At 43.4% G+C, this 13,440-nt stretch overlaps 1 protein-coding gene across 10 annotated transcripts in view; it reads left to right on the top strand.

Annotated features, from left to right (window-relative positions):
• Nucleotides 1–13,440, top strand: part of PKP4 (plakophilin 4) — a 70,232-nt gene that overhangs the window by 44,559 nt on the left and 12,233 nt on the right. For 3 of the 10 annotated variants that reach the window (XM_068195045.1, XM_068195044.1, XM_068195047.1), the window contains 10 exons: nt 2,243–2,368; nt 2,528–2,721; nt 3,531–4,086; nt 5,800–5,991; nt 7,390–7,604; nt 9,787–9,915; nt 10,957–11,170; nt 12,111–12,294; nt 12,603–12,720; nt 13,187–13,378. In XM_068195045.1, the coding sequence (XP_068051146.1) occupies nt 2,243–2,368; nt 2,528–2,721; nt 3,531–4,086; nt 5,800–5,991; nt 7,390–7,604; nt 9,787–9,915; nt 10,957–11,170; nt 12,111–12,294; nt 12,603–12,720; nt 13,187–13,378 (2,120 nt within the window). Of the gene's footprint in view, nt 1–2,242; nt 2,375–2,527; nt 2,722–3,530; nt 4,087–5,799; nt 5,992–7,389; nt 7,605–9,782; nt 9,916–10,956; nt 11,171–12,110; nt 12,295–12,602; nt 12,721–13,186; nt 13,379–13,440 lie in introns of all 10 variants that reach the window. The other 7 variants (XM_068195046.1, XM_068195049.1, XM_068195048.1 and 4 more) reach the window with 4 other exon arrangements.

Here is a 13,440-nt window from a genome sequence, read left to right as displayed (position 1 = left end):
ATAAGTTTTTATTCCCCAATTCACCATGAATCTGTTTTGTAGAAGTGTCACTAACTGCGTTATGAACTGTAATCTGAAAATACTGAAGTTAAAGGTGGTTTAAACCACTGCCTTAAATCACTTTTTCTGTGACTGTAGGTAGTGGTTTATGTCAAAAGCATCACTGGATGATAAGATGTGACTGTAGGTGTAATCGCTTTCTGCATCGGTAGAATTATACAGAATTTTTCACAGAAATATAAAGTGATGTTGTTTCGCAGATGCTTATAAATAGAATATTAGATCAGCCATTTATAAGAAGGGTATTATTTTATTCAGGGCATTCCTCCTGTTTTATGGTAGTGCTGTCAGATAGAAAGAAAACAATTCATTTTATTGTGCATTCTTGCCTTTGTTAAACAGCCTAAACAATCTTTACTTTTTAGCCCTATGAAGGCTTTGGCCTGGTGGGCAGTGTGTGATGGGAGCGAGATTGGGCTCGAACCTCTGTCCTGGGAACATCTGCACTGAACAGCACAATTGAACCTTATTCTTCTTGTGTCTCTCCCCAAACTGATTGTCAGTTTGACATTGATTTAGTATCATGTAATATCCAGTAACTGAGATAATAGGGCCTTGTATTAGATAAACAAAAAGATTGAAGATTAAAGTATTGCAGTTGGATGTAATCCTAATGTAAATGTCCAAGTCCTCCAAGTGTTTTATTCCGAAGAACATGGAACACCCACTGGTGGCTGTTTCCATCTGGTGTTGAGCTGGTGTAACAGGCTGTGAAGTCAGTTCTGGCACTGCTGGTTCTCTGGATCATTTCTAGGCACACTGATGATTAAACTAATGGAAGTGTAGTAACACTTCTTATTAAATCTTAATTACACTTGGTCATAACACTGCTATTCTAGTAAAATAACTAGCCTCAAATTTTACAAGCTAGTTTTGACCTAAGAGTGTACTACTGGTAAATAACTGCTGACTGCCTAGGATTTCTAGGATTTATTGTTTTTTAAAAAATCTGACTAGTGTTCAAGTGTTCTTCATAATAGCAATTGCTGAGTAACATTTTTAGTATGAACGATCCTTATGGCTCGTTATGCAGGTGGTGAGACACCAGCATTTTGTGTGCAGCCACTGGTAAAAGCCAGAGTATTTCTGTGCATCAGCCATCACTGCCCAGAGCCCACAGCTTCTGGCACCAAGCAGTCCTTGGCACTGGGCTGGTGCTTCTTGCCACATTCCACTGGATTTGACCCAGGCTCTTTCATGGATTTCTGCAGCAAGAATTTACATTTCAGGTGTTACCTTTAAATATGACCTCCGTTGTCTACTCTGCTTCCTCAGAGAGGTTTAGCTTGGACATTAGGGAAAATTCTTCATGGAAGGGCTATCCAGCCCTGGCACAGCTGCCCAGGGCAGGGTGGGGTCCCCATCCCTGGAGGGATTTAAAATCTGTGTAGATGTGTCGCTTTGGGATCATGGGACAGTGGGGAACAGCTGGGCTCAGTGGTCTCAGAGGGCTTTTCCAATCTGAACTGTTCTGTGTTCTGTACTGCATCTCTGCTGCCTGCTTAATATGATAGCTGGATGCTTAATATTTCTGTTTAAATAATGTTGATTCAGTATCCTCATCTTTGTCCTTTTTTTCCAGACTCTTTCACTTTTTCCTTTCTTCATAAGAGCATTGCTGTGCCTCTTTTGCCTTTCCTTACAACACTGTCATTTGTCTGTGCAGGTCAGCTGACATTCTTGGAACTGAAGTTAGCTTAAGAGGCAAATATTTAGATATTAGTTTACCAAGTAAAAAAATGTGTAGAAATTTGCAGCAACTACTGTTCATAGCACACAAACAGGGATAAAATTCAGCACAGCCTTTTACATCTGGAGGTATTGATTACAGGCCCTTAAGACAAGGGTAGCTATCCACTGGGCACTGCAGCACAGTTGCACAGTATTTCTATTCTTCAGAGTGTACTAGATAATCAATTAATTTTTCATTAAAATGGGTTGGAACATATATATGAAAAATTAGATTTGTAGAGCTACATCAAAACTTACAGGTAACAAAATTCTCAGAGATTTATATTAACATTCTGTTCATTGTGTTTGGGAGATGATACCTGTCTGTCAGTAAACTGATTCTGTTTGGTGTAAGTCCTTCATTAGTATGCATGAGAAAATGATCATTACTGAGGTTTCAGGAAACTTGCATATGAAACACTGGATTTATCTAAATAATTTATTCTTTCAGATCCTCCGCCCACCAGTGTAAGCAAACCCCAGGTGTCAGAGGGTGTTCACACCAATGCCTATGATATTAGGACAGAAGCAGAGCAAGGGACTCTCTACTCACCAGAGCAGACATCTCTCCATGAAAGTGAGGGTCTGTTGTGTGCATTTTAAATATTAGAATATATTTCTGTGTTGACAGTATAAAAACCATAATACAGTTCTGAATACAACAAATAATAAAGTTATATAATATTTGCTGAATTTGTTAGATGATTTTTTTCTTATGCTGGCTTCATATTTACAGGGTCCATAGGTAACTCAAGAAGTTCAACACAAATGAATTCTTATTCTGACAGTGGTTACCAGGAAATAAGCAGTTTCCATAACAGCCAAAACTTGAACAAGTCAGAGATCAGGCAGCAGCATTCCCTTGGTGGACCCCTCAATAACCATGATGTGGTGAGGAGCTCGCGCGCCGAGGGGCAGACGTCAGTCCAGGTACTCTGACCAGTGCACTGTGCACCTCTGGCTGTGCACGGGCGCCAACAGGGTTTAGAGACAGCAGCTGTATAGCTGGGCCCCGCTTTGTATGGGCTGGATTTAATGTCACAAAATCAGTTTTTGTTTGATGCTTTCATTGGTTACAAAGCAAGAATGGCTTGCTGCAGAGACTCCTTTGCTGGGATCAGCACATGTGATCTGGGTCATTCACAGGAGCTGAAGTGAAGTAGCACTCCTGACTCCACAGTACTCTGCTATTATCATATCAAGAAAAGTATCACTCACTCAAAATTCATTGTGAAATGGGGGAAAACCTTCCAAGAAGTCAGCCTGTATGTAAGCATAGTTCTTAAAGGAAGATGCTACTTGTATTCCTGTGCATTCTATGGTTTCTAGCTTTTTCCTCCTTTTTCAGGAAATGGAATGATAGTAAGACAGTAAATGTTAGAATATTTCTGGATTATACCAGAACTCTTTGCATTACTGTTCCTGAGTTTCCAGAGTGGTTGAGCAGTGAGGAAGGAAGATTAACATAAGTGAAGATTAACATAGCAAGCCAAATGAGAATGAGAAGCGGGTGGGTTTTTTATGTTAAATTGTCATTTTATATATTAAGAAGCATTGGTTAGAAAAAAGTTACAGGGAAACGTGGAGGAATTAGGTTTAGGGTAAAAGGTACACTCCAGCTGCCTGTATATACCATGAAGTTGTGTGCATTTCCTGCAGACTTCTCCATCTTACAGGAGAACAATATCCACTCTGTGACCTAAATGAGAAAGCTCATAAATGTTTTTGATTTTCAACAGCCTTCAGCAAACACCGCTACCAATCGTGTGATGAGACGGGTCAGTTCGGTGCCATCCAGAGCACAGTCTCCCTCCTACATGGTCAGCACGAGCATGTCCCCGTCGCGGGGGTCGCTGCGGACATCTCTGGGCAGCGGGTATGGCTCTCCCAGCGTTGCTGAGCAGAGATCCTTGCCCTCCCACGCGTACTCATCCACCACCCTGCCCGTGCAGCGGGCGGGCTCCCCGTACGCCGCGCACAGACCTGCCTCCCCCTCGGCCGTGCGCCGCGTCGGCTCGCTCACCTCCCGGCAGGCAAACCCCGGCAGCGGCGCTGCCCCGTACCAGACAGCAGGCAGAGTCGGCTCTCCTCTTGCCCTTACTGATGTGCAAGCCAGAGTGGCTTCTCCGTCCCAAACTCAGCTGGGATCCTCTTCCCCGAAGCGCTCTGGCATGACGGCAGTTCCACAGCACCTGGGGACAACGCTGCAGAGGACAATTCATGACATGGAACAGTACGGACAGCAGTACGATATCTATGAGAGAATGGTCCCCCCACGGCCAGATAGCCTCACGGGTGAGTAACGGGCACAGACCACAGCGGTAGAAAACCCAGAATGCAGTCCTGCTGCTGTGGATGAAACGCTGTAGCACTGGGGCACAATTGCAGTGCTAGTATCAGGTCAGTTGTAAACCCTGATGTGTCAATCGCAAGTTCCTCATGAATACTGGCTTTATTATTATTAATTGCTGGCCATACATTGAATCAAATCCTATGATTTAAGTTGCTAAATGAAATTCTAAGTCTTACAGAAGCATGTCAGCGTTTTCAGAAATAAAGTACACTTAAATGTGTGTGCAAGCTAAACATAAAGTAAAGCATACTAGCCTGGAACTAATTTTATGTCTAGTTCTTTCCTACAATATATAACTTATTACCACTGAATATTAGGGTTTTTTTCAACTGATATTTCTAGACTATTTAATATTTCAAGTCAAATATAGGTTAACCCTTTTAATACTAGCTCAAAATAGAGCCCTAAAAGGTAGAATCTATTCATCTGAGAGGTAGTTCTTGTTAGCGTGCAGTTACTTTACATTTTAAATTTTGTGTGTTACTGATTTTGTTCTGACCTTCATCTGAATGAGCACAGACAAGGCGATTTTCCATTTAGACCATGTGCCCTTTGAAATAGATGGTAATTTTTCTTTTGAACCATTATAGTGCAGGAAACTCCAAAATGCTCTCATTCCTCAGTAAAAGATGTCTTCTCCCTCACCTCTGTTTGCCAGAATTAATAATATGCCAGTTTGATAAGGGGTTGGGAATGAGTTTGATGGGAAAGGCCCTGCTGCCCTCTTTGCCTGCTCAAGTCCTTCTGTTCTCACCATCTGTAGACGTGTTTTCTTAGTGATGGCCCAAAGCTTTCCTTGCAGACACTGTGGCAGAGTAGGTCTGGGGTTTTGAGGGGGCAGAATACACAGATGAAGGATACATTTGGTTACACATCACTACTCCATTGTACTTTTGAAGCTGTTCTGTAATCTCCATCATTTCATCATCCTTGCATAGCTCATTTCACATATTCTGCTGCTTTGATAACTGCCAAAGCTTTAGTGCCTGCAGTGGTAGTCGACACAGTTGTATACATCTGTGTATACAGTTGTATGCATCTGTATACTTTGTCGAAGTTAACAAAGTTGTATACATCTTATATGAAATATTAAATATATAGCAAGGTGAAAAATACTAATCCAGCTGCAGCATAGTTATTTATATTTACTCACATCATGGGCTATTTAAACCTTTTTAAAGATTTTTCTCCATATGCTTACATTTCTGCTGCCACTATCAAGCAGATGTTTGCTCTTACTGCTACGGACTGTTTCGGTTTCGGGATTACAACCCCTTTAGGCTGTGCCCTCTGTTATGACAGAATTTCTGTCAGGTCCATACTTACCTTGTTATTGCTGAATCTGTGCGCCGTGCATGCTAACTCAGCTTTTATTCTCTGTGGTTTAGACTACAAATGGTACCAAAAAAATTAAGTCAGGAAATTTCAAGTTGTTAGTGGATGGACAAAACTTTTGGTCAAGGAAATGCTGCTTTGTCAGCGAGCCTTTCAGCATGGACCTTTTAATAATGGAAAAAATGTAATGAATAAGTCTTTGTAACTGGTAGGTTTAAACAACACCTTTTCTTGGCTAAAGGAAGAAAGATTCAATCCTGACAGCTCTGTTGGTTTGCTGAAGACGGGCCACGTCAGCGTGTCCCTGTGCTTGGTTGCAGGCCTGAGGAGTTCGTACGCGAGCCAGCACAGCCAGCTGGGGCAGGAGCTGCGCTCGGCGGTGTCCCCGGACATGCACATCACGCCCATCTACGAGGGCAGGACGTTCTACAGCCCCGTGTACCGCAGCCCCAACCACGGCACCATCGAGCTGCACCACGGCTCCCAGGCCGCCCTGTTCCGCACCGGCTCCGGTGGGTGACGGCCCCGGCTCCGTCCGAGCCGGCTGCTCCGGGGCACGGGGCGTGGGGAGCAGGGGGGACACACGGAATGCCAGTGCACACGGAACAGCTAGAGGGTATCAATTAATGGAGACACAAGCTAGGTTTGAAGGACTTAAAATAACCTGCAGGAATTAAAAGGCTCTTGTGATGTTTGCAGGGAATGCTTGGGGCTATGCATCACTGTCAGCCTGGGGTCAGAGTGCTTTCTGTTTGATAGCACATGCACGGGTACATCCCAGATAAGTGTATGCATGACACACAGAATTTATTGCTTCCTCTCTTGCATTCTCTGTGCATCTCTCTCTTAAGAATTGAGTTGGTTCATGGTTTTTTTCATTCATCAATACAGAAAAACAAGAGCTTTCCACTAAAATTCCCTACTGCATCTTTCACGGTAAAAATACTGTTTTACCAAACTTCTCAACAAAGCATAATGGTAAATGCTACAGCTGAGGGTTGTCTATTGAAACCGAAATATTCCTCTAGTATCTCACAGGAGTGGCACTCATGTATTATGAAGAGCATAGGCATTAGATTAGTATTAGGATTTATTTTGTGTAGAGAGAAATGTAATGCATGTTGCAATGCAGTTTGTTCTTTAAGGCTGATTAATCATTTGTATAGTGGTTCCAAAAACTCTCAAAATATTAGAGTGATTTAGTTAAGTAACTCTCTAGAAGTATTTATAGAGAACTGTCCGATTCATATGCCATGTTTTCACACACTTGAAAATGCCTTTTTAATGTTTGCTAATGTAAATGCAATACCAAGAGAATAGTGCTGAAGGAGGAACCAGTTTTTGCAATTCTCCTGCCTTCCACAGCCTAGAATAAATGGAGTTTGTCAGGATGTGCCAATGAAGAAATATAACTAGAAACTGGAATTCTTTGTTTCATTGTCTACTTAATACCACTTTCCTTGGAAGAACAAGAGCCACCACAACAGCTCTGTTCAGATAGGAAGATGCATGTTCTTGTTCCCAAACTGCTCAGCTATCCACGTGTTATCTTTTGTCAGGGAAAGTGTACGTGTAGTTAGGAAAAGCAAAATATCATATGAACAATATAAACTTTGCACCCAGATTTCTGCTTGTTGGCATGGGATGCATTTCCTACTTTAAATACTTGTTGAGGGAAGCTGAGGCACAAGTCTGATTCCACCAAACCTTTCATTCTGTAAACTAACCTCTCCATTTCCATGGGACACTGAGGAATTGCTCCATGAAATCTGACATCAGCTTGCAACATGGAGCACAGCAGACATTTTCAAGACTGATGGGTTTTTTTGCTTGCACTGTTAAGTAGGCGTCGCCCCTTCTCTTCAGCAGGCCCTTGTTACCTGGTTGGTTTTGACACTGTTTTATCCTAGGCATGGGTAACCTGCAGCGATCCTCCAGCCAGCGCAGCACCCTCACATACCAAAGAAACACCTACGGGCTGCCCACGGCGGCCGCGCTGGCGGAGCCGCTGCGGGCGGTGCCGTTCCGGCTGCCCGAGCCCGGCTACGGCCGCCTGCACCCCGCGCCCGACGGCGGCACCACGCGCTCGCCCTCCATCGACAGCATCCACAAGGACCCCAGGCAAGTCCCCGCCAGGGCCCACGGCCGCAGCCAGGGCACAGCCTGGCCTCGCGCCTGCGGCGCTGGGCCCGTCTGCCCGGCTCGCTGAAACACGCACATCTCCACCTTTACCGCTGAACAGTAACACAGGCTGCTTCTTGCAGTGAGAAAAAACAGCTGTTATGCGTTTTGTTATTACATTTTTCCTTTGTGCTTGTTTTTATGGAGAAGTTATTACAGGGAACACAACTTTGTTGTGATTTGACTGTTAAAACTATTTATAAATGTTCCATTTTGAAAGTGAACACACATATTTCTGCAATAATTACTGGTTTGATGTTGCAGGTGTCTGTGCACAGTGTGAGCCTGTGACAAGCGTAGTATCGCTGTTGTCATTTACTCTAGACACTGTGCGCTAAAACCTTGTGTTTAACCTGGGAGTATCAAAGCCCAGGCCGTGCACATCTTGGAAGGACTTATGTGTATATTCGGTGTGGATTTGGAATTAGTAGGAATTTCAGTCCCTCCTCAGATTGCTGGTTCACTGAGAAACCAGCTCATCCTGGAGGAGCTGGGCTGAGCCCTGCCTCCAGGGCTGTCCTAGAGACGTGTTGGGCGCCAAGGAAACCTCAAGCAGCGATGCTGAGACTGGAGCTTTTTGCTGCATTCCCCTGCTCCCATCTACAGCAGGCTCACAGCACCAGGCAGTTATCTAGTCTGGGCCAGTCCTGTCATCTCAGCAATGAAAAGGTTGCTTAATGGATTTGGTTATTCTGTTTATTAGTGGAAATTGATATACTTAATTTTTTAATAGATATCAAGAGACAGAGGTAGTTTCATTTAATTGAATGGTGCATTCGTCCAAGTGATGTTAATAGGATAATCTTAGCTCTAGGTAGTAAAGCTTGGAGGCTGCCTGCTCCGGTATGGTGGCAAGAAGAGTTACTTATAGCAGGGATGCTTCCCATTCATAGCAGGGAACTTTAAAGAAACTCTGACTCAGTTCTCACTGCTGATGCACCTTCTTAGTTTGTTACAGAGGAATAGCTTTTACCTTACATTTAATCTGTTCCAGTTTCTGATGTGCATATCAGGCTGTGGCAGGGGAGCATGTTACACACCTCAGAGTGGGCTGTTAGGAGGCACCACTCTGGAATGAGTGAGAGCGACTAGTTTTACTAGAAAGCCAGATTCCCCTAGGGTTTTCCTATCATCAGTATGGAAAAATAAACCTCTGAACTGTTGAGCAGTTCAAAGTGGGCACAGACCTGAGCTTCCCCTTCGTGTGACTGGGGGTCCTGGCAAGACCTGAATGGCCAGGCCAACAGTAGTCTTGGAACAGCTTCCCAGCTGTTGTTCTTGGAACATACTTTGTTCTTTTTTTTCAGTTATTTTGGTTTTTGGCTTTTTGGGATTTTTGGTGGGGTGGATGGTTGGTTGATTTGTTTGATTGATTGATTGATTGTTTTGGGGGTTTGGTTTTGGGTTTGTTTTAGTTTTTTGGTTACTTGGATTTTTGAGCCTGGGAAAAGTTAAGACACTACTTTATTCCCCAGCCAGTTCTCTTTTATGGAAGGCAAATGGCACAGCAAATATTAATTACTGTGTTTCTAAATCTGCAAAGTGGGCATGTTTCATGACTTTTCCAGGACTGGTCTGCACAAAATCATTGTGGTTTAATGAAGGAGATATTATTTAATGATTTTAAATTTACAATCCCTGAATAATTCAAATCAAGCAAACATCCTGCATCTGATCCTGACAATAACACTTCAGGATGTGCAGGTTTTGTTGAGGTATAATTGGCTTCTGCCTAGGGAGAACATTAAGCACTGAAAGAAAAATGTTGTGCAGAAATAATGCCCCTAAGCAGCACTGTTGAGGGGGTATATTTTGCATTATGTATTTAACTTTTGGGAGATTTTTTGTAGGTTGAAATGTTTGGGTTGGTATTACTTTGGTGATTATTTGTGTGGTCCATAAGCCAACTGAAGCACACTGGATATAGTGTCCTTTTCCAGTTGGAAGACTAAAAGGTGATGTGACCCACTGCTATCCCATTATACCTGGGTTTCCTTCTAGCCCTCTTACTCCAGAACAAAACGGAATTGTTGGAAAGCCGTTCCGATGCTCCAGTACTTGTCCTTAGTAAATCCCCATCCTTTGTGAGTAATGCCTTCTCTCCGTGTGCTCTCCACTGAAGGGAGTTTGCGTGGCGAGATCCAGAGCTGCCTGAGGTCATTCACATGCTCCAGCACCAGTTCCCGTCGGTGCAGGCCAACGCAGCTGCCTATCTGCAGCACCTCTGCTTTGGGGATAACAAGGTGAAAACAGAGGTAGGTGCTGCTTGTGCTGCTCTTCCAGGGCACCAGTACCAGGAAAACCAGGCCTCTTGCCTCTTCCCTTTTTTTTTCATCATGACACAGTATTTGTGACCCTCCTGTGTTCCTGTGCTAATACTGAAGTGCCTGGGGGTTGTAATTATACACACTCAGATTCTTCCTGTCATAAGAGCTGCATGGAAATTCTATGGAAATCTTTTACCTTAGAGTTGTGTCATCCAGCAGAGCTCTAAAGTAGGTTTGCCAGAGCCTGGCTGTGTGTAACCTGTTGGTGACTGGAGACTAGAGCAACCAGGAGCTCTGGAGCGCTTTCACTGGTTTTTATCAAGGTGTTTTAAGGCAAAATAGGGAATGAGTGAGCTGCCAGGCAAAGGAAAGGAGCTTAACCCTAGAGAAACATGGAGGAAACTGTTTATGCCACTGTGACGTGGGGTAGAATACATGTGAGTGAACATTCAGATTATTATTGAAATCTCTTGCAACTTTGCCTTCGAAGACCTGCTGTTTTTGCGAAGCGGCTGTGAGCTGTTGATTTGAGGGAATTTGCCTTTTCATTTGCATGGTATGTGTGTGTGTGCTAGGTGTTATTTTCAGTATAAATTTTATTTATGTTAATAAAATGTTGGTGCAACTTTTGTAAGAAGATAGCCCACGTAATTCACTGTTGCTGGGAGATGAAAAGTAGTTTTGATGATCTGGTGACCATCACAGTGATATTTCCACAGCTCTTATTTCCAATATTCTCTAAAAAGATATTCTGGGCTATAGGAAATTACTTTTAAAACTGGAAACAAAACTGATGCAATAACAATTCTCTGAACACAGCAAGTGTCTGAAAACGACCTTCAGCCATTGCAGTGGGTGGAGGGAGAGGTTCAGTCCCATGTAGCAATCAAGTCAATAAAGTTCAGCAGCTGTTTCTTCTGGAAATAGAATGGGAAGTACTGTTCTCATAAAAACAAAAGCCTTTAACATCTGTGGAGCGAGGTGGGTGAGATCAGTGGGTGCTGATGGTCCTGACATTCCACTTTCCAGGTCTGTAGGCTAGGAGGCATCAAGCACCTGGTGGATCTCCTGGATCACAGAGTCCTGGAGGTTCAGAAGAACGCCTGTGGTGCATTGAGGAACCTTGTTTACGGAAAGTCCACTGATGAGAACAAAATAGCCATGAAGAACGTGGGAGGGATACCTGCCCTTCTGCGGCTGCTGAGGAAGTCAGTCGATGCCGAGGTCAAAGAGCTGGTGACAGGTAAGCTTGGAAGGGAAATTAGCAGAGAGCCATAATGCAAGGTATTTTTCTGGACACTTATCTTGATCAGTTAAAACAGCACAGAGTATAGAGTCATTGGGAAAAGTGGATGCTGAGGTAGTTGCACTAAAGCTCTACTTAGGGTGAATTTTCCCTCATATGAGTCTCCTGCATACACAGCAGGTATTTCTTTATTGATTCTGAACATTTGTTTTATTACGGGCTTTTTTATCTTTTCTTGACAACAGTTTTAAATAAGATCTTGCAGAATTCATAAGATGGATCCAAACTATGTTAATGGTATTTAATCTGAATTATAATCAAGGATGACTTCTTCTGAAAAAGTATTTCAGCTGTGTTTCATGATAAAAAAGAAGATTCAATGCTGTGTTCAGCAAGTTATTTGTATATACAGTTCTGCTGATAATTTACATCAGATTTCATACTTCTGTATCTGAATGTCATGTATGGAGACTTTGCCAGGCAGAGGACTAGGGATTTCTGCCTGAGGATAAAAGATGGGTAGCAGTTCCGTGTGGCTGATGGATGGATGGATGGATGGATGGATGGATGGGACATGCTCTGTACTTGTTGCTGTTGTTCCCAGGAAGAAAGTTTCCATGGGACTTTTTCATCCCTTCTTGTATGTTCAGCTCTGCTCCTCAGTACCTGACATTCCTGGTATATGGTGCGAGGCAGCAGGAATGTCAGAGCAGACCATCCTTATCATTGGGAAAAAACCTAAACCAAAGCCATGCCCTCCTCCACTATTCACTTTGTTCACCTTGTTTTCCTCCTCTTTGGATGATGTCTCTCCACATTCTGCCTCCTCTAGAATCACATCACATATTTAAAGTAATGTCTTTTAAGTTGTCAGTGTTGCTTCATGTTTGTTTGCCAAGTTTCTGCTGACTTTTCTGCTCTGGAAATTTCTTCTAAGGGGTTCTCTGGAACTTGTCTTCATGTGATGCTGTGAAGATGACAATCATTAGAGATGCTCTGTCCACGCTGACAAACACTGTGATAGTGCCCCACTCGGGATGGAACAGCTCCTCCTTTGATGACGATCATAAAATTAAATTTCAGACTTCCCTTGTTCTGCGTAATACAACAGGATGCCTGAGGTATTTGCTCTTCTAGAATACTCCCTTTTAAAGAGCAATCATGTTTTCCAGCAGGTCTTTCTTGTATTGTAATTTTAAAGACAAAGGAATTGTTTTAGTCTATAAATTACAGAGTTACATCATGTAAGACAGCTTTTCCAATTGTCCTTTTTTTCCTAATAAAAAAATATGAAAATTACCAAGTTAGTCACTAAGAGTTGCTAACCAATTACTAATCAGCTGCATAAAAACGTTCTGCAGACTGTGTAATAAGTGATTGTCTGTCTGTCCTTGCATACACCGTGTTCCTTTGTCGTTCCAACTTTCAGGAACCTGAGCTCCGCTGGGGAAGAGGCACGAAAGCAGATGAGGTCCTGCGAAGGACTGGTCGATTCGCTGCTCTATGTGATCCACACCTGTGTGAACACCTCAGATTATGACAGCAAGGTGTGTGCATGTCTCACCTACAGATACTTCAGTGCTCACCTGTGTGTCTGATCCTGGGGCTTTGTATAGCTCAGCTGAGCATGGTGATGTCCTCAGCTCAACTGGCATCGCTCCCAGCCCCAGGTTACTGAGGCACAGCCAGACTCAGCTGTGTAACACAGAGGCACCTCTTGTTTTCAGCAGTACTGCTCTGTTTCCTAATAAAACAGAAATAAGCTCATTTGCTTTTCATTTTCAGAATACTAAAGAATAAGCCCCTATAGCAGAGATCACTCTTATAAATATTGTCAGATTTGAGAGAGATTGGATTTTCCCAGAGAAGCAGCCACAAGACAGCCCAAGGCCCAGCATTGGCGTTTAGCACTTGTGCTCCCAGTGCCTTTTCTTCTCTACTGAACTGGTGTGGTTTGGTTTGTGTCTGTGTGAGGAAGAACTGGTGACGTGGTGTCTCTCTGGTTTGGTTCAGACAGTGGAGAATTGTGTGTGCACCTTGAGGAACCTTTCCTACCGCTTGGAACTGGAGGTACCTCAGGCACGGCTGCTGGGAATCAATGAACTGGATGACTTGTTGGGAAAAGAGTCACCCAGCAAAGACTCAGAGCCAAGCTGCTGGGGGAAGAAAAAGAAGAAGAAAAAAAAAACTTCCCAGGAGGATCAGGTTTGTATTTTCAATGTACTGCAAATACCTCAGATGGGGTTTGGCTCATGGTGGGGGAGGAC

Source organism: Anomalospiza imberbis, chromosome 7 (genome assembly GCF_031753505.1).
Source record: "Anomalospiza imberbis isolate Cuckoo-Finch-1a 21T00152 chromosome 7, ASM3175350v1, whole genome shotgun sequence".
In the NCBI taxonomy this organism is placed as follows: Eukaryota; Metazoa; Chordata; class Aves; order Passeriformes; family Viduidae; genus Anomalospiza; species Anomalospiza imberbis.
This window is presented reverse-complemented; position numbering and strand designations above follow the sequence as displayed.